This window comes from Megascapheus bottae, chromosome 23, assembly GCF_031878675.1.
Source record: "Megascapheus bottae isolate mThoBot1 chromosome 23, mThoBot2.hap1, whole genome shotgun sequence".
Taxonomy (NCBI): domain Eukaryota; kingdom Metazoa; phylum Chordata; class Mammalia; order Rodentia; family Geomyidae; genus Megascapheus; species Megascapheus bottae.
The window spans coordinates 22,059,580-22,080,537 of NC_143531.1; the positions used below are offsets into that span (position 1 = coordinate 22,059,580).

Here is a 20,958-nt window from a genome sequence, read left to right on the forward strand (position 1 = left end):
GATTATATTACATAATACTATACCTGTAAAAGCATATTAATGGAAACAGAACACAATTTGTAGACTTCAAATCCATAGGTTATTTATTTTTTCCTTGTGAAGTATGAAGAGGAATGCAGCTTTTTCCCCCCTGCTCTATACTCAGGCATCAATGGTATCTACTTAACTTCTCCTCTTGGATGTCTCCAAGGCAACCAAACTCATGTTTTCACTGCAAAGCAGTTCTTTTTCTGGCATCCTTATCTCAGTGAAGAACTGCATTACCCATCCTGTTATGTAAGCCAGAAATCCAGAAGTTACTTGATCTTCCTAGTCTTCCATAAGTCAATTCATCACTGAGTCTCTCAGTCTTACCTTCTAAGTCTATCTCAGCTAGAGACAGATTGTCAGTTTGCCTCCACTACTGCCCTAATTCATCATCTCCCTCCTAAACAATCCATCCTTTTTTCAAGTGCATCCAATTTGTCCTTTTTCAAATGCATGCTGCACTACATTCAACGAATATTTTTAAAGAGGATACTCAGTGTTCTGGAAATCCTGTAGTGAATAACAGACAAAGGCTTGTGCAAAAATAGAGATAAACATCAGACAGTCACAGCACTATATACAGAATCAAAATAGGATGACAAAATAGAAAATGGCCATTCTAGGTTATGTGTTCAGATATAAAGGGGTAATTTGGTGTTTGTTGTATGTTTCCATTCCTGGGAATAAAATGTTACTCCTTGCACATGCTAGACAAGTGTTCTACCATGGAGCTATGCCCACCACATGTATGCGTTTTGAAGCAGAAAAAGAATCCACTGAAATGATGGTATCTGCTATCAAAGTTTCATAGCCTGTGAGACAGTTCTGGATATACAGGCAACAAATGAGAAGGAGATTAAGGCTTGAAAGTATGAAAAATGGGATGGGTTAGTCTAGGTTTGTTTCCAAGAGCTTTGGCTTAAATATGGTATTTATTACCTATATGCAAGTTATTTTACATTTTTGTTAACTTTTTTTTTTTTTAGGGATGTTACTTTTCTTTTTTTTTTTTTTTTTTGCCAGTCCTGGGCTTGAGCTCAGGGCCTGAGCACTGTCCTTGGATTTTCTCAAGGCTAGAGCTCTACCACTTGAGCCTCAGCACCACTTCCGGCTTTTTTCTATGTATGTAGTACTGAGGAATCGAACCCAGGTCTTCATGCATGCTAGGCAAGCACTTTAACCACTAGGCCAAACTTCCGGCCCTAGGGATGTTCCTTTTCTTAGGATACAAACTTTATAAAATAAGAACCTTCACTTTCTTGGCATTTGCTGTACTGCCACGATCTAAGAACTGTTCTTGGCATACCACAGGTATGCCAGTAAGTACTGAATGCATTAGTGCACTGACTGGTAGATGAAGTGGGAATGCGGAAGGGAAAATAACTAGTGCGTTTCGGGGTCCTGGAAGCCTTGGCAGTGATGTGAAACATACACACACTACACACACACACACTACATACACACACAAACCTCTCCAGCTCCCCGCTAGGAGGAGTCTCACCACCCAACACACAAATCCTCCCACCTTTTCCTCTTATTTCTCTTTCCCTCTTCTCTTCGCAGAGTTCCAGCAGGCCTGTTGTCGCAATGATCGTCGGGAATTGTAGTCTTCGGATCCACCCGTACTTAGTGTCAGAGCCTTACCAGAACTACACTTCCCAGGAAGCCACGGGGCAGAGTCAAGCGCCGTCACCTGACCGGGATTGTGGAGTTGCAATGGCGGCGCCCATGCTGCGCTGCGGCGGCCCAGGAAGGCGGTGGGCTCTAACGTGGGTGGATGGAGGTTCTTGCCATGGAAGAGGATCTCGGACTGGTCCCACGTCCATCTGGATGAGGAGACAAAGCTCAGTGGCTCAGCAGCTCCTCCACACGGCTCAAAAGCCGATGAAAGGGTATCCACTTCCACGCCATCCCTGTCCAGGGTGCAGGGGGGCTGCGAGGCTAGGGACCAGACAGCCGGCCTGTGGGTGGGCGAGGGGATTTCGTCCCCCATCGTGGAGCTCTGGAGCCTGAGGGAAACGCAGACAGCTTTCCTGGGAGGTCCTTTCTGCCTCCCGTTAGCCGCTCTTGTAGGTGTACTTGGGGGACTGAGGAAGGTAAAGCAGCCAGTGTTTCTTGAGGCTGCTGAGCAGATAGAAGAGAAAGCGCAGTCATCTTGCAAGTTCCAGTCGTACTGGGGCCACTGGAAGCAAGAGCGTATGTAACTGATATTTAGAGCTCCCACTGGGCTAGCAGTGTCATGGGTTATAAAGGTTTAAATTTAAAAGATAGCATTAGCCAGAAAACACTAGCTGTGTGTGAAGGCCTTTATGTTGAATATGTATATCCAGCCCTGGGAAAATGTTGTCAACTGAAGACCCCCCCCCCATTAATGATTTTGTTACATATTTCCTGAATAGCTGTTTATGCTTCTGCCAATGAGAATAAAATAGTTTTTTTTTTTTAATGTGGAGACAAAAGGCACCTTCTTAATGTTTTGCTTTTTTGAGGTTGGCATTTTTTTTTTTCAGTACAGCAGAGGGAACAGAAGGAATATGTCCAAAACCTATTCGATTTCTGTTTGTTCCACAATTGAAAGTATATTTTATCTCATGTGATAAAACTTGTAGTCACAGCAAAACATACTCTGAATAATCTTTAGGCAATGAAGAATTTCTAATGAGTTATTAGTCTCACAAGAAATGTTCCCAAAGTATAAAAATGAATTAATCATTTTTTGTATTTTATTTACAGTTTCATATGTTGGAACTGAAACAAAAATCTATATAATATAGGAAATTGCTTGGGAGAAAAGTAGGCTAGAAACATGAATAAATGTCATAGATTAGATACACTTAAAATTACTTGAAGAGACTGGTAGCCAAGCTAACATGATAGGAAATGGACATAGAAACATGATTATGATACTGTTTAACAGCTTCTTAGATTTGCTAGCAATCAAGCATGAACAAACAACCTCAGGGACAAAAAAAAGCTGCATCTGATGCTTTAATGTTTTCAGTAATTTTCAATGCTGATCTTTTGTATTTGTGCAACCAGTCGTTGTACCTACAAGCTGTTACAAAATAAAGGTGAAACATGTTTGAGAATTTAATTTTTAACCATTTTTAATAGAATCCTTCCATTTATGTTGATTCAAGTAATGATCAACAGATCATCCTTCTTTATTTTCTGAAGTACAGTTAATTTAGAAATTGCTGCTTTTCGCTGAAGTTAGGCCAGATAGTTGTCACCTAGTAGCAATTTCTAAGTGATTTTAAGTTACCACATTCTGTTCTCTATCACCTTCTTTATACCATGGACACCTCCTGACCTTCTGCAAGCAAATTTTGTGCTGCCTCATTTTACACGTTCATTAGGAATTACTTTTTTATTTAGTCACCAATAAAATATTCAATATGTAAGATTTTAGTATGTTAAAGGCACAACTGGGAAATTCACATGTGTAATTTAAGTTTATAGAAATTCATGCATGGTTATATGCAATTACTTAACCATTTTCCTCTTTCCTTTAGTGAACACAAATGGGCAGCTGTGGTAGGACTAGAAATTCATGCCCAAATTTCTTCCAACTCAAAACTCTTCTCAGGATCTTCAGTGAGCTTTGCAGCTCCTCCCAATTCTTTGGTTTCTTTTTTTGATGCTTCTCTGCCTGGGACTTTACCGGTAAGGCTTTTTATATCATTTATTTTCATTTGAAAACATTGATATTATATTCAATATAGATACTGATTATTTTGTTTTAACATTTTGACACGGAGCCATTTCTTAAGAAATCTCTTGAGAAATACCATTTTAGAGGATTTTGGATAAAGTGACACGAACTAAATGTTTTCTAAAGACCCATCTCTGTAAGTCTTAAGTCTAATCATAATCTTTTATCTACTCACCCATTTCTTAAACATTTTCAATGTCTATTAAATACCAGAGAAAGTGCTATGAACTGGCTTATAATGATGAGCTGATTCCTGACGTTAAAGGAGTTCCAAGACTAATAGGGGTGATGTTATCTCATAAACAAAGTACAGTGTGATTACTCTTGTGAATACAGTACGTAGAGGATCATTTTGGAATCCAAAGGAGTATTATGTAATTCCGTAAAGGAAGAAGATTTTAAGAAATTGTAGGGGCGTATTTGATTAAGGAAGTGTAGCTAGAAGATACGGTATTTAAGCTACTCGAGAAGCCATGTACTAGTCAGATTAATGGAAGGTTAGCATCTAGTAGAAGGAAACAGCATATATTGTAATACTATAATTCACGATCAATCAAGATTGTGGTTATTGAAAACTAAGAAGCAATAAACAATGGAGAAGCAACTGCCACATGCAATGAATTTATCTACTCATTTTTGCTGAAAAAAATGACTAAACCCAGTATAGCTCTCAGCAAGATTTTCAACATTTAAAAGTTATATTCTAAAATCTATGTGCCAGTGATTGTAAGTAGACATTCCCTTCTTGAATACTTGTTTGTTACACATTACATTTGAAGTATGATGTAAAAATCAATGTTAATAAAATCTTAAAAAGTAAAAAAAATAACAGACCGAGGAAATAGCTGTTGACTAGTTTAGACAAAAAATCGTTTTGATGAACACCTTGCTTATTTTTCATGAGCCAGCTAATATTGGATAGTACACAGTGTACCAATAACCAAATTACCTGGACCTGAGTGCTGTTGTTAGAAATGACGTTTGAGGATCTTGCTCCAGGAACCACAGAGCCAAGAGATGTACTGCACAAGCCATTATGTGTTTATGGTATTACTTAACATTAAGATCTCAGGCGTGTCGTTATTTTCTTGGATTTGGTCATGGTGTGTAGTCATTAAATGTTTCTTGAGCCAAAAAAAAAAAGTTTGAGTTTTGAAAGAAAAAAATGAAAGGAACAATATAAATATTCGAGCTAGTAAATCTGAGCTTATACATTTGAGCTCATGATCTGTCCAGAACCTATGGGATCAACTTGTGAGGTTCTTTCCCTCTTTGGGGAGAATATATATCTTTGATGGTGATAAGATATAGGCCGATTGTTTCTGTAATTTCAGAAATTTAAATACAGTGAAGTCTGATTGAAATGAGCACTGACAGGCTTGCAGGGTGCAGGACCACTTTTAGCAGTCACTGCCCAGCCTAAAGGTGTTTCACAGGTCTCCCATCCCCCTCTCTACCCCAGGCTTTAATTGTATTGAGGCAGCATCTTTGCCTTGGAATTTGTTGTTGTCTTATTTTTGTTTGTAGCATGGAAGAGAGACCTTGCTTGCGTTTGCAGACAAAGACTAGGAGTAGTTTTCCATTGTGAGGATTTGTCTTTCTTCCACAGAGCCATGGTTTGAGTAGGCTAAATGGTTCTTCTCTCTTTTGTCTTTAAAGGACCCTATTTCAGTATGTGATCAAAATGATCGCAAAATTTCCAGAATGAGGAATTGTCACTGAAAAAAATCTCAAATCCTTCTGCTTTGCCTATAAATAGATTTTAAAATGTGCTAGCACATTTGGACAGGTATCCTTAAGCTCTGCAGAGCTATTGTAATGATGTTCTGATACTCTTAAGTCTGCATCTGGTATCTGCTTATAACAAACCAAAAAATTGAGAGTACATTTCTGTTTCTAAGGAGTTGGATAGAGTGTAATTCTGTTGCTTGTATCCATTAAGCCAAGAGAAATGTGTCATTCATGATGATACTTGGAATGCCCTACTTTGTATTATTTCTCTGGCTCCTGTGGCTTCTCCTTCCTCCATGGCTGTTTTCTTCTAGCTAGCCCTGCCATGTCATTTCCTGTGCTCCCTTCCTTGCCACTCACTTCTTTTTTTTTTTTTTTTCTGATGTTCTCCTGAGTAATGTTTTACACTCAAATAGGGCTTCTGTCTCTCTTGTAGGTATTGCATCTGCATTTCTAATGTCCCATTATCTAGTTCCACTGAAATAATTCACCAGTATCTAGAATCCAGCACGTAAAATATTCATTCTATTATCTTTTTTCACACTTTTACTGCCTCCTGACAAAAAAGGGTGAACCAACCAATAGAAAAGATAATTTAGTCAGAAATGTGTGTTTTGGGGAGAGGGGCAAGCATGTGTGTGCACATGCTTATGGATATGTGGGTTTATGGTGAATGTATGCATTATATAATGTATATCACATACATATCCATGTATATAAATCCAAACAAATAGGGAAAGGATTATTTATTCAGTTGATGTTTTTGAAAAAAATGGCTAGTAGTTTAAAGGGGAATAACTCATGTATCAAAACAATTCAAATGTATATCCCCATGATAAATGTGAAACCTAAATAAAAAAGTACAGTAATCTACTCATTTCTCCTTGAGATAGAAAGAAACTTTATAAGCATAAAAGCAAGAGGGAAGATACATGAGGTAAAATGATAGTGATTTATCTACTTTATATATCCAATAAATATCTGTTGACCCACTAATTCTTTGGGGAATCTATCCTAGGAAAATAATTTTAAAATATGGACAAAGATTTGTCTGCAGAGATTTCTATAGCAGACTAATTATACTTGTGTTCAATTGGAAGCAACCAGAATTTCCCAGTCCATGGGGAATTGACTGAATGAATTGTGATACAGCTGTGAAGTAGAACATTATGAAGCCACTAGTAATATTTATAAAGTATTTTTAGTGACATAGGAAAATGCTAAGGATAAAATTTCATTGAGATGAATAAAAGTTTCATATGGATAGATTACTTTATTTTTTGCCTCAGTTTCTTATTCATAAAGTGAGAATAATCTATTTAACTCACTGGATTTTTATGAGAATTTAATGAATCGATGTGTTTAAAACACATTATACCATTAGTATAACATACAGTGACTAGTGGCTTTCATCTTTACAAAGACTCCCCTGAGTTGTTAAGCGCAGTTTTATCACTAGTGACACCAAAACTAATTGCTATATACCACGATTAGTCACTTTACATGGGCTTCCTTAGTTACATGATTTTACCCACAAAACTAACCTTAGAGATGCATGGAGAATTAAGTGACTTATAAAAGATAGTATTTTGTGCAAAATTCTTTCTAGATTAAAAATAATTACTTTGCTCCATGCAGTAGCTCAAGTTTATAATCCTAACTACTTTTTTGGGAGGTATGGCCTGGTGGATCTCAGTACAAAGCTAGCCAGAACAAAAAGACTCCATCTCAACTTGTATCTGGGCATGCTAGCACATGTACACTATGTCAGCATGGGTAGAGCACACGTCTGATTGCAGTGATCTGTCCTGTCATCCCCAGTGACTTTAGGAAGCGCACGTAGGATTGCAGTCCAAGTCATGCCGGATATAAAGCAAACCCCTCTCTGGAGAGTATATGATGCAGCTGGGTGCTGGTGGCTCGTGCCTGGAATCCTTGCTACTCTGGAGGCTGAGATCTGAGGATCATAGTTTAATACCAGCCCAGACAAGAAAATCTGAGACTCTTGTCTCCAACGAACTACTCAGAAAAAGTCAGAAGTGGAGCTGCAGCTCAAGTGTTAGAGTGTTAGCCTTGAGCAAAAGAAGCTCAAGTACGGTGCTCATGCCCTAAATTCAAGTACCAGGACAGACAGACAGACAGACAGACAGACAGACACACACACACACACACACATACACACACACACACGGAAGGAAGGAAGAAAGAAAGAAAGAAAGAAAGAAGGAAAGAAGAAGGAAGGAAGGAAGGAAAGGGAAAGAAAGAAGGAAGGAAGGAAAAAAAGAGGGTACTGTGGCTCAAGTAGTAGAGCTCTAGCATTGAGGAAAACCCTGAGCTCAAGCCCACTGACTTGATTTGCAAATGCAAGGCCCCAAGATGAATTCTCAGTACTCTGCTCTTTCTGCGCCCCCTCCCCATTTATTTGTAAAAGAAAGGATTGGTAAATTTTTTTCCTCCCAATCCTGGGGCTTACACTCAAAGTCTGAGCACTGTCCTTGGACTTTCTCAAGGAAAGAGCCACAGTACCACTTCTGGCTTTTTCTGTGTATGTGGTACCCAGGTCTTCATGTATGTTAGGCAAGAACTCTACCACTAGGCCAAACTCCCAGCCCATTGCTAAGATTTTTTTTTTATATACAGAAATTTTGTTTTTTGTTAAAAAAGAAATTAATGGCTCCTTGTTTTCCTGTTATACAAGGAGGAAAGAAAAAGCTGAAACAGTTTTGGTTATAATATAAAGTCATTTATTGGTAGATTGCATTTGAATTTGTGTAACCTATTGCCTTGCCAGCCTATTAAAGAAATGCCTACAGTTATCAAAGCCCTAAATGCCTGAAAGAGTGGTAATACTTCAAAATGTCTTGAGATTAACCAGTAAATACTGAGTACCTTCTAAATGCATGGCATCATCTTTTTTTTTTTTTTTTAATTTGGTCAGTCATAGGGCTTGAACTCAATGCCTGGGTGCTGTCCCTGAGCTTTTTCATTCAAGGCTATTGCTCTACCAGTGAGTCACAGCTCCACCTCTGGTATTCCAGTGATTCATTGGAGATGAGTCTCACACACACTGTCCTGCGTGGGCTGGCTTTACACCATGATCCTCAGATCTGAGCCTCCTGAGTAGCTAGGATTATAGGCATGAGTCATTAGTGCCCTGTGTATTATCTCTTGATTTTGTAAAACTAATAATAAAATGAAGAAGATTGTTACTTAAATTGTTATAAAAAATGGTACACTTTTTTTTCTCTTCCGTCCATTGAGTCTTCTTTCCTTCACTCAGCTGACATTTACTGTCTGTCTTCAAAGTGCTAGCCCTTATAATAGCTCTGGTGAACTAGGTGGGAGACAGGTGTGGGTCTTGCTCTGGGGGAGCAGTAGCAGTGCCTGTTGTAAGTGTGTTGGTAGGGGATGCAGTGTGCTTGCGAGTACTTGAAGGGACAGAGACACAAGGAGCTTGTAAAATCTGTCAAGCAAAAAGTGAGTGGAATATATAAGGGCCAAAAGAAAGGGAGAGCATGATTGGCTCTAGGAAGCTGTTGTTTTTTTGGTATCAGAGGCCAATCAGTGAAGTGTCCCTCTTTTTCATCCCATTTGTACAACTTTGACCATTACTCGGACTTAAGGAAGAATTGATTTCTCTATCTGCCTTCTAGATGTATCCAGACTCAAGTTGGGTATGTGATAGGGGTTTCTGCTTCTTTGGGTTATAACGTGCCATGATAACTAGATGGGCTTCTCTGTTACTTAGTTTATCATGTGGGATGAGTGTTTAAGGGTGGCCATGTCTTAGTTTTGAGTAGATAGGATAAATGTAGTAAGCATAAGTAAACCCGTATGATGGGGCAAGATGGAAAAATACTACAAAGTGTCTCACCTTGTTAATCTCTCACCTTGTAACATACCATTTATCTCACGGAAGTGGAGTGGGCCAAGTCTTATGGGTACATGTTCTAAAAACAAGTACACTGTGTCATTGTGAAAGTTTATCAAGTCCGTCCTTGTGCCAGAGGAAGAAAGAATTGTCACATGGTAAACAGCCAAGCAGCCTTAGCCTTCGCCAGCAGGTGATGGATTTTCCAAAGGTTCTCTGGCACAGTATGTTATTTAAAAATAGGAAGATAAATACCAGACAAGGCAGCTCAAAGAGCCGAAGGTTGTTGCTGCCAGGAACAGAGCTGGATATGGGAAGAAATTGGGGGGGGGGGGACACTACTGCTTTTCAATTACATTAAAGTACATGCCAATAAATATCATGTTGAAAAAAATTGAAAGTGAAGCTTATCATGGGTAAAGATAAGGGGGAGGGAATCACTGATAAAATAAGCTTCTGAGAAAGCAGATGTCTCTGGAACACAGGGAGACGGGAAGATTTGTCCCTCTTCACACAGGTATCCTTATATTTGAGGATAGAAAGCTGAAGAAGCTTTCGTCTGATTTTGTCCCTTTGGAACAGATGTTGTTTCTTGCATCTCACCTTCCTCTCTGGAACTCTTTCCTTCTGACATTGGCATCTTTTTGCATCCTGGTCTGGAGTGATGGACTCTTGGTTTCGTGTACCCCAGCTGTCAATGTGGAGGCTGTCTTCTTTTAGTGTAGAGCCATCACAATAACTTTAGCTCTTGGTGACCTCTACCACAACCAATTTTTATATTAATTCCTCTGCACCAGCTATCACATGGCTTTGATGGTGCCACCAGCCTGCCGTAGCCCTAAAAGGCCAGGACACTACGTTTGTGGGGCTCTTCTTCCCCTATGACCTGAAATGAGTGGGCTCTTGCACACAGACATCCAGATGATGGCAGATTTCTGACTCAGGATTGTTGGCTTATGCATGTCTACAGAGAAGCACTCCAGCCCAAGGCACGCACAGCTATGGCTCCTGTTCTGAAGCTTTTTACATTAGTCAGTGATCTCTTCAGCCTGTTTAACAGTAACACCACTGTTTGTTGAGTGGCAGATTAACTTGTTTTAACCTCAAGACAACTCTGTGAGGCAATTGTTAACAGTTATCATGGTTAGAAAGTAAGTGGAGAAGCTAGGATTCAAACTCAGAGTGCACTGGCTTCAGGATTCATGGTCTCTACCCCTTTGCTATCCTGTCTCTTGTAGTTACCCCTGTATATCATGGAACTTTGATTTCTTCCTTTGAGCTTGCTGGTTGCACATATGCATGTATGCATGTGTGTGTGTGTGCACATTTGTATAAACTTATACATGTGTATAAATATTCATTTGTGAAAATATAATACTTTCTCTGTCTCTTGCTTTCACCCCTAGTCTCCCCATCTGTACCACAGCTGCTTCTGCTAGGATGCTGACTTCTCATTCTGATTAGTGACTCTTCTTCTGAATGGGAGCACAGGCACTTTATCTTCTTATTTCACCTTAGTTTTATAGTTTTATAGAATTCCATCATAAATCTTCAGACTGCAAAGGTCATTCAGCCCATTTTGTCTTTTTGTAGGCAGGATTACAGCCAAACCAAGAACATCATTCTTGGTTTTTCTAATAAGAATACAGTTTCACTCATTATTTTGACCTACCAATACCTCTTATTGTAATGCAGAATCTTATTTAATTTATTAACTAATTATTTGCCTTCAGAAGTACAGGCAAGATTCTGGATTATTTGGTTTGGGTTGATTATTTTCTTTTCATCGATTTCATTCCCATTTCTCTACTCAGAACACTGTATCTGGATATGAAATGGAAGAAAACTAGAGTAGTGAATACATGTATTTGCTAAAAATGTCTTAGGATTTCTAAGTTGATTCATTACACCAGTTCTAGTGAGATTTCCATAAAGCATCAGATTTATTTGAAATTCATGCATGTGAAAACCTGTATGTCCGCACACATCCATACTCATCCTTTGAGATTTGAAATGCTGTTCCTCCTGGAGGCGATGCGTAAGGAGAAGGAAGGGAAAAGGATCTGCTGCCCTTGTCCTCTGCAGTGAGCATGCTCAGTATGGCTCAGTAGATAAGTTCTCCTGATAATCATGCTGCTGCCACAATTAGATTAATTAGAAACTAGTGACTCTACTCTTGTTTTGCTTGTCTGGAAGCTCTTATCTGTATGTAACGTGAAACCCATAGCAACCATGAATGCTTTCTTGTTTCCAGAACTAGGGAGAAAGACAATAAAAGCTGGTTGCTTTTTTTTTTTTCCCCACACAGACACATACAAGAACATTCTCCTTTTTTCTCAGGATCAGCATGTCTTAGGGGGAAAAAAAAAATTAAAAAAATAACATTTAGAGCTTTCCACGCCAACAGTACGTAGAATTGGCTATGGAATAGAAACTTGAGTTCTGTTTACCACATTTCCCTACTATGCATAAGAGTACATGACATTATTATTAGCAAGGAGAGGAGAGTAAAGAATGGGACAGGTATGACATGATGCTCACACAAGGTAGTACAGTGCTTTTTACAGTAGCTTTGGTTTGAATCCAAATCTGTGCCTTGCACTATAGAAGCAGCCTTGCCCCCATCACAAGTAGCTCTAACTTGTAACGCCCAGGTTACTTGGGAGGTTCGTTGGGAGGCTGAGGTTGGGAAGATCATTGGTTCAAGGCCAGCCTGGGCAGAAAAGCCCATACATTTCTTCTGAACCCATAGCTGGGTGCAGTGGATTGGACCTGTCATGCCTAGCTATGGGAAGGCTGAGATCTTCAGAGCACCACCTTGAAAGCACAAGGCCCTGAGTTCAGTCTGCGGTACTGTCCTCTCCTACCTGTCCCCCAGCCCAGCAAAACTAAACCCTTCTTTTGGTCAGCTTTCTTAAAGCTAGAGGAACCCACAGTATATCTATTTACTGAGCATATGTCAGATATCAGAAGTAACTTTCTGGAGGAACTAATCAGTTCAGAAATACTTGATCCAGAAAGCATCCTGCTGAACCCTTTTCCTGACTCTTAATTTTAAACATAATTATAAAGTTGTTTCAAAGTTGAAAGCTCAGGGAAATTGTTAGGGAAAAGTATTTAAATGCAAACATTTATATTCAAATTGGTATTCCATATCCATTCACTTAGATGGTGTCTAGTTATTTGACTAAGAAGACAAAATGTGACAGTTTTCTATTCATTTTTTTCCATTTCAATGATTTACTTTAATGCACTCTATAACTTATAATTACATTGTGTTCTCAGACTTCATTCTTGCCAGTTATTCTTGCATCACTTTTATAGTTCTCCTCCATTCCTTCGTAGAGTTGGATGTTCCAGGAATGAGGCATTTTACCCCAGTGCCCTTTGGCCCTATAAAAGAGGTGTGTCTGTGAGCTCATACCCACAAATGTGGAATGTCTCCTTTTGAGCTCTGAACACTTCCAGTGGCCAACCTCACCTTACCACACTAACTGTGTCTCCTGGGCGTGAGGGTAACGCATGGCAGTGATGGACTGCAGCCTTCAGCAGGCACCGTGACCTCACCTTCCTCACTTTCTGCGGTGGGAAGGTGTTTGACTCTTTCTTTTCCCTCCACAACCGTTTCCCTCCCCATCTCCCCATCAGTTCCACATGCAACATGCTCCACATGTAATTCAGTGGTATTAGAGATAATGCTTCTGCATTCTGTCACTATGTTTTTTCATACAATTGATGGATCATCCTTTTATAAATATTATTCAGTGGCATTTATGTGTGTATTAATGCAGTTCTGTGGCCATTTGATAGTACATTGCATAGAACATATCTATATCAACCTCAATAAAGGTTTTTTTGTGCGTAATTGTGTACACTTACCTGCATGTATGTGAGGAGTCAGTATAAAAGAGTTTTCCCCAAGAATATTAAACTCTTTTGATATTTTTTCACTTTTTTGTGGGTCTTTTCTAAAATGTTTTTTATGCTTTCCTATGTTTAAATAGAATACATTGAATATAAAGCAACTTTTTGCTTTTGCGTGCAAGATCCCAAGTCTTAAAATTTCTGTAGATAGCTTTTAACAGCACCAAGCTGATACATGAACCTTCAGCATCTGGGCCTTTGGGAGACATTGCAGATCCCAGCTCTAGCAGGGATCATTTAGAAAAGAGATTCCATCCTCCACAAGTCATTCTCATAATCTCTGTGTAGAGATGATGTCATCTTCTTCCTCTCAAGGAACAGCAAGGTGACATGCTGGAATAGAGAGTTATAGCTGGCACTCATGGAAGGAATTGTTGATAATATTGGGATTTTTTTTTCCCCTTCCATTCCAACCCTGAGAAACCCAAGGCCTTGTGTGTGGGTGACTCGGTTGGGCTTGGCAGTATTTCTAAGAACACCACGCCTATCCTGTTAACGCTGGAAGAGCTGTCTGTCTAGGTCCTTTCCTGAGCAAGAAGCCTGCAGTATTATGCTAAGAAAGGCTTTTCTTCCATCTCCATATCCTCTTACTAGTTTTTGTCCTCCTCGAAGTATGTCCTTGGGTGAGATGCTGAGCACAGAGGCTCTTGTGAGAGGACAGAGTATCATCCTTAGAACTCTTCACTGTTTAAAATGAATGTTTGTCATTCCTGTACCCAGTCTTAATAATCGAGAAGGAGGAAGGGATGTGTAGAAAAGAAAGTAGAAACACATTTCCAAAGATGCCTGGGAGTGGAAACACTTAGAAGTCTTTTTGTTGTTATAAATATGTAGTAGTTTAAAAAAAAAAAAAAAAAAGCAAACACCTAACAGTGCTTGGTAATACTATTTCTGTCTCTGCCGTTCAGGTAGCTCATACAAGCTTTGTTCTGGTGATTTATACTAGAAGCCTGTAATAAAATGCTGCCTGAAATCATGCAGCTGGGTACCATTCATTTTTCTTCCACGGACAGTTCCAGAACTTAAAAAATGGCAACAGACCTGGTGAAGTTCTTTCCTCACAGGAAATGCATAGCCGGCACGGCAGCTGCCTTCTTGGGTTTATTCTGTTTTGTTTTGCCTTTGGGATGCTATAGGCATTTCTAGGTGGGTTTTATGAGTACTAGAAAAGAATTTCCAGGAAGAAGTTATTCAGCTTTAGAAGGGTCAGTGAAACTAATTTTCCCTCCTCCTCTTTGCATCAGAACCAACTGAGAAATCAACTTAGATGTCTGACAGATGGAGATGAACATACTGATTTTATTACTGATAATAGCTTGCTTTATTGACAAATTATGTGTAGCCTCGTGGCTTCTGTGCTTCATGCTTGCATTAACCCAAGGTCCCCAAAATCTTAGAGGAAGGGCCTGCTTCTATAGAAGTCATACCACTGGGCCAGACTAGACCACAGTAGACCTCTTCAGAGCCTGCTGATTAAAAAGGAGCTCCTATAGGCATTGTTGTAATTTCTACAAGAAGCCTGTTAGCCAGAAGCAGGGGATCCACACCTGCTCAGTGCCTTCTCCCAAGTTACTCTCAGAGAAGTCCCCTACTCTTCTCTCAAAGTCAAGGGAGTAGCTCTAAAATAGAAGGCCTGCCACATGGGAATATGGAGGCTGTGTAAATTCTCAGTAAGAGAAAGCATGAAGCCCAGTTTTAGTGTCTGTATTATGTCAAGAGGAGAGGTGAGACACGTTTTTGGGTAGGTCCTTTGGAATTGCCTATATTACAATATATACTCATAGTCTAAAACAATGGAGAGCCCATTCCAGTTGAAACCCCTCTGAGTTTGCCATTTTTATGTGTTTTCAACTTCACATTTAGTATTGAAGGAGTATGAAAAGAGTTAGCTATCTTCTATACTACAGCATTTTAGGGATTTTTCCCTCCTAGCTCTTCTTAAAATCTTGGCAAAATTAGCAAGTTATTTTGCCATTGGCATCCCAGAGAGGAGAAGCGTGGGCTTGGTGATTATGGCAGAGTTTGTCAGGCTGGACTCCTTGGAAGAGCATTCTGTTCTCATGGCAGAGAGTTGTTGTCAGTGAGCTTTATACAAGCACTCCATCCTTCCATATCTGGGCACAGCCTCGTAATGAGGACTGGATCTCAGGCAGGAGCAATAAGAAGGAATCAAAATATATTAGTGTTCTCAGAAGCCTTAAAAGATTCTATTCCCAAGTTTTGATGCATGCATCTCCTGTGACACACATAGAAAAACAAGTGTAATCAATCAAGGGTCTTTGTTATGCTCTGCAGCTTCCTTAAGAAAGGCAGACAGGGAAGAATCTGTGATTGCCAGTAACATATTGAACTTTCAGGGATATTTACCAACTCATAAGCCACCCCAGCAGGCAAGATCAGGTGCTCCAGTCTCGGCTGATAGGTGAGGAAGACAGGGGCTCGATTGATTTACCCAAGGACACTGGGAGATCAAGAGCCCAACTAAAAATAGGACTAAGAAGTGCCTGGTTCCTAGTGTCTGCATAAAATACCAGACTGTGGTCTCTCCTGCAGTATTTGCTAATTGTTCATTTCCAACCAGACATGACAGGGGATTTTTGACAGGGGATTTTTCATTTATAGCTTTTTGTAAACCTTTAATATACCTGGAGTTATTCATAACCTTTATTTACTTAACACAGCCAGCTTGCTGGCTTATTTACTGCATTTCTTATTCTCTCCATTTTTGCATCTATGCAAAGAAATGGGAGTGTATGAAAGTACTTCCTAAAGTCTCAAGTGGCATGTAAGTTTTATTTGGTATTACTATAATACCCATATTCTCAATTTTTCATCATTAGAACATAAACACAGATACTTTTTTTTGTACAGTGACCAGTGAGGCTGGGAGAAGGTATGTAAACGTAGACATAACAGTCTGTTGAAATAGCTTAGCATGTACTCACAGCAACCTGAGTAACAATTAATATAAAGCTTTCAGTCACAGATTATTCTAGAGGAGCACAAATGGAGAAATGAATGTGTACATTTACATCCATTCACAGAACATAAGATACCTGCAGGTATGGGGGAAGATAAAAGTATTTTCAACTAAGAAAGATATGATGTTACTTTCCAACTAGGTGAAAGAACAAATCTTCCTTTCATGTTCTTAGTAGTGCATGTATGCCTGTACGCATGCGTGCTCAACTGTAGGGCTTAAACTCAGGCTTCTTGCTCTTGCTTGGCTTTTTCTGCTTGTTTGGCACTCTTACTTGAGTCATCCCATTCTGCCTTTTTGCTATTTAATAAAAGTCAAGTTGCACAGATTTGTCTATTCAGGCTGGCTTTGAACCAGGATCCTCAGATCTCAGCCTCCTAAGAGGCTAGGATGACAGACTTGGGCCACTGGCCAGACTTCATTTTCTTAATTGTGTATATGTGTGTGCGTGTGTAAATATGTCCATATGTAGGATTTATATACTTCTAAATGGATATTACAAAAATTCTGTCTTCACAGATGTTTGTTAATAGGAGGATTATACCATTTTTTTTATTACATCCTACACAGGGTCCAGTCCCTACAATGTCCCAAAACTTAAATGAATCTGTGGCCCAGGAAGGTAGAGTTGGAATATAGAAAGCATTCTTTCCTATAACCAATTTTCAGCAACAGTGAATGACACTTCAAATATCTGTGTGGTATACAAGCTAGCCAACAACTCCTGCCTCCTCTGGACTCTGTCTCCTTCCCAATTTGGTTGGTATGAGAGATTTGTGCCATCTCAGATGCTCTCAGGAAAATTATGTACTCCATCCCTCTTCAGCATTTTTATTTAGACAACTTCAGATTTATAAAGCAGCCGAAAGAATATTACAGTGACTATCCAACCTGCATCTAGATTATTTTCTCCACTTTGGATGAACCATTTGAGTTTAAAGTTACAGACATCATAGTGCTTTAGCTCTAAATATTTCAGCATTTATCTCCTAATAAAATAAGGAGTGTGGTAGAGTGCTTGCCTAGCATGCATGAAGCCCTCAGTACCACATACACAGAAAAAGCCAGAAGTGGTGCTGTGGCTCAAGTGGTAGAGCACTAGCCTTGAGGAAGCTCAAGGACAGTGCCCAAGCCCTGAGTTCAAGCCCCAGGACGGGCAAAACAACAACAATATAAAAACAGTTATACATAGATAGTATTGCTGATCACACTTGGGAAAGCTAACGTTGAACCCAATATTATTATCTGACGCAGTTCATATTAAAGTGTCTGCAATCACCCTATTCTAGAATACCATTGAAAATTAAACACTGCATTTAGTTAACATATTTATGGAGTCTCACTTTCTTTTTTTCTTTTCCTTCTGGTCATGGGGCTTGAAGTTGGAGCCTGGCCACTGTCCCTGAGCTCTTTGCCCAAAGCTAAGCACTCTACCACTTTGAGCCACAGCACCACTTCTAGTTTTCTAGTGGTTAATTGGAGATAAGAGTCCCATGGACTTCCTTGCCAGGCTGGCTTTGTACCACAGTCCTCAGATCTCAGCCTCCTGAAGCTAGGATTACAGGCGTGAGCCACCAGTGCTAGGGCTCACTTTCTTTTTCTATTTGTTTTTAATCTCTTCTTTCTTTTTTCTCTTCTTGTTTACTGTCACCACACTGACATTTTCAAAATGTCCAGGCCAGGTATTTTATCTTACTATGTACTTTTGAGCAAACATAATTAGTAGGGGATCATTGGTCTGTATGTGTATGGGCTGGCCTTCTTTCCATCTTCTCCTCCCTTCCCTCCTCCCCCTTTCCTCCTTTTCTCGCATATCATCCCTCCCTTATACTTTTCATCATTTTGTGGCTTATCAGGAAGCCTGTAAGGAGATGCAGTATACCTGTCATTTGATGTGAAAAATTCAAAGTAGTATTTTCCTAAAACAAACAAAAATCTATGTTCTGTTAGCTTCCCTCCAAAGACTTCCTGCTCAGGACATTTCTGCTGCTGATGAACTTATTAGCGGCTGGGATATGATTCATTTGTTTTTAGAATACCATATATAACTAGGAACTTGCTTTTAATATTCACAGGTCTTGTTGAATACCAAGCTGCATTTCATACTTAACCATTTCCATTGGTTCAAGGCAGTTGTTTCCTTCTCAGCAATAGTCAAATCTTTCAGCTAGTTTTTTATATACAGAAGAAAGCAAATCTCATTCTGGATCATTTGAGCATTTCAGTCTTGAAATAAATGTTTGGCTCTGATTGCACTTGAGCAGTAGTGATGTAAAATAGATTGTCATCCATTTCATTGAATAGCTCCAGGTGTAGTCTCAGGATTAAATTTTAGGGCAGAATGGGGGTAATAAGTAAAGAGGTTTATATATTTTGGTCTTTTTTATCTTAAGGTCCTTTTTTCTTAAAATTCCAAACGTGACAGACAGATATTCGGAACTGAAATGAGAAGATTCTTCTTCAGAAAGCCTGGTGCCCTCCCAAAGTTTTTTTTGTTTTTGTTTTTTTTAAAGAACAAAAAATGTTTGGCTGATTGCTTTTCTTTTGTTTCCCTCTCAATTTCTATGTTTAGTCTGGGCCTTCATACAAGTCTTCTTCCATCAACTCACTGAATTTCCAAAGGAGCTACTCTCTTAGAAGACAATAAGTTACATGTGTGGTTGGCCGCAGTGAATTTTGAGGGTAATAGTTGTCCCAGTTACCTGGTTTATAATTGTTCAGCTTGTTCAGAGTTGGTTTCTGTCACCTGAGAACGAGAGCTCTTCCCAGACGTAGTTGATGTATGCAGAAGATCTTTGTTTCAGTATAAAACAGAAAATGAGCTTCCCGACACATTAAGAAATATGGACTCTGCTCCACTGGAGATAGCACAGTAATTATCACGAAGATGTAGATTATCATTTAAGGGGGAAATATTGCGTTGACATAACATATGATTTTAGCATCTGTTGTGCTTTACCTTGGATTGTAAATCCAGACTAATGGAGCTGTGGAGCTGTACAGACCTTTTCTCATTAGATTCCCTGGCTTCTTTAAAAAATTTGTACAATCAGGATTTGTCTGTGATGAACATTTTGCATGTTTTGTATGTATGTGTTTGCTGGTACTGGGTACTGTCCTTTAGCTTTTTCACTTAAGGTTGGTACTCTACCACTTGTGCCCCAGCTCTGCTTCTACAGCTTTTTGGTGGTTGAAGAGAGATGAGAATCTCACAGTCTTTCCTGCTCAAATGGGATTTGAACAGTGATTCTTAGATCTCAGATCTGTAGGATTGTAGCAGTGAGCCACTGGAGTCCATTGAGCTTTTACTTTTAATAACTTCCATTGTGCAACTAGTATTACTGATTACCTATGAGGGTGAAGTTATTATAATCAATTTATTGATAATTTTACGTGACCTACAGTGATATGACAGATAGCTAGATGGCCCGTGGCAGAAAGCAGGAAACACTCTTGATGTTGATAACTGGGAAGGGTGGGACTGAGAGGAGCAGCCACATGGCCAGCTTCGCCTCTTTCAACCAGGCCTTGTTGCCTGTGGAATGGAGACCTTTTTCTTTGTGAAAGAGGGTCAGAAAGAAAAGAGGCAGTTTGGTATTTGCTTTTGTTTTTTTTCCTTAGCCAATGTCCAAGTTGAAACATAAATAACATTTAATATCTGCGTACACATGTGCATATATTTAATATTTACATAAAAGTAGCATTTTTGATCATAAGAGTACACTTTAAAAAATTACATTGAGTTGGTGCTGTTGGCTCATGCCTGTAAACCTAGCTACTCAGGAGGCTGAGATCTGAGGATCAAGATTTGAAGCCTGCCTGGGCAGAAAAGTTCATGAGATTCTTACATTCAGTTAGCTGTCTGAACACTGGAAGTGGAGGTGTGACTCTGGTGATAGAGTATCAGTCTTGAGTGAAAAAGCTAAGCAAGAGTGTGAGGCCCTGAGTTCAAGCTCCAGTACCAGATTATGGTTCAAGGCCAGCCTAGGCATAAATGGAAGACTCTTATCTCCATAGCTGCATGTAGTTGTGCATACTAATCATCCTAGCTAGATAAGAAGGGTAAATAGGTGGATTATGGTCCAGGCCAGCCTGTGCATATACTTGAGACTCCATTCAAAAAATAGTGAAGGCTCAGAAGGCTGGGAACATCATTCAAAAGGTAGAGTAGGCACAAGGTCATGAGTTCAACCCTCAGCACCACCAAAAAGAACAACAAAAGCAAATTTACCTAACAGTAGTTTTGTCAAGGTGAGTTATAAGACAAGAGGCTTTATATTTGGGATGCTGATAAAAAAACAAACAAACAAAAAAACTCAGTGCTGAGCAGAGGTGTGGAAGAGAGGAAGCAAGAATCATTTTCTCAGTGGTAATGAAAATTTATCATGTGGTAACTTGCAATACGAATCAGAGGGAGTTCATGCTTTGAGAAAAATTTATGGTTAGCAGTAAGATAAAGGCCCGTTTTACTGCCTTATTTTTACTTAATAAATTTTAATTACATTCTCTCCATAAATTAAAGCATTTTACTATTCTCTATCCTAATTATCAGATTTGTCATATGGAACATAAATTTCAGAGAAATTGCCATTTGGGCTTTTTTGAAAACCGTCATTTTATAATAGTCTTTGTTTTAGTATTCAAGGAACTGGATTTTTGGTGAAGATGTCAATTTTTTCCACATCACCTTAACTTTGTAAGAAAGAACTG

At 39.3% G+C, this 20,958-nt stretch overlaps 1 protein-coding gene and 1 long non-coding RNA gene across 3 annotated transcripts in view; one reads left to right on the plus strand and one right to left on the minus strand.

Moving 5' to 3' along the window:
- The window catches only part of LOC150047428 (uncharacterized), a 220,092-nt gene extending 218,405 nt beyond the window's left edge, over window positions 1–1,687 (minus strand). For both annotated transcript variants that reach the window (XR_016539436.1, XR_016539435.1), the window contains exon 1: window positions 1,553–1,687. This is a non-coding gene — a long non-coding RNA (uncharacterized LOC150047428). The remainder of the gene's footprint in view (window positions 1–1,552) is intronic.
- Window positions 1,688–1,709: 22 nt separating this feature from the next.
- The window catches only part of Gatb (glutamyl-tRNA amidotransferase subunit B), a 57,269-nt gene continuing 38,020 nt past the window's right edge, over window positions 1,710–20,958 (plus strand). Inside the window, exons 1-2 of the mRNA XM_090356863.1 lie at window positions 1,710–1,919; window positions 3,543–3,693. Coding sequence (XP_090212989.1) covers window positions 1,744–1,919; window positions 3,543–3,693 — 327 coding nt within the window. The 5' untranslated portion in view covers window positions 1,710–1,743. The remainder of the gene's footprint in view (window positions 1,920–3,542; window positions 3,694–20,958) is intronic.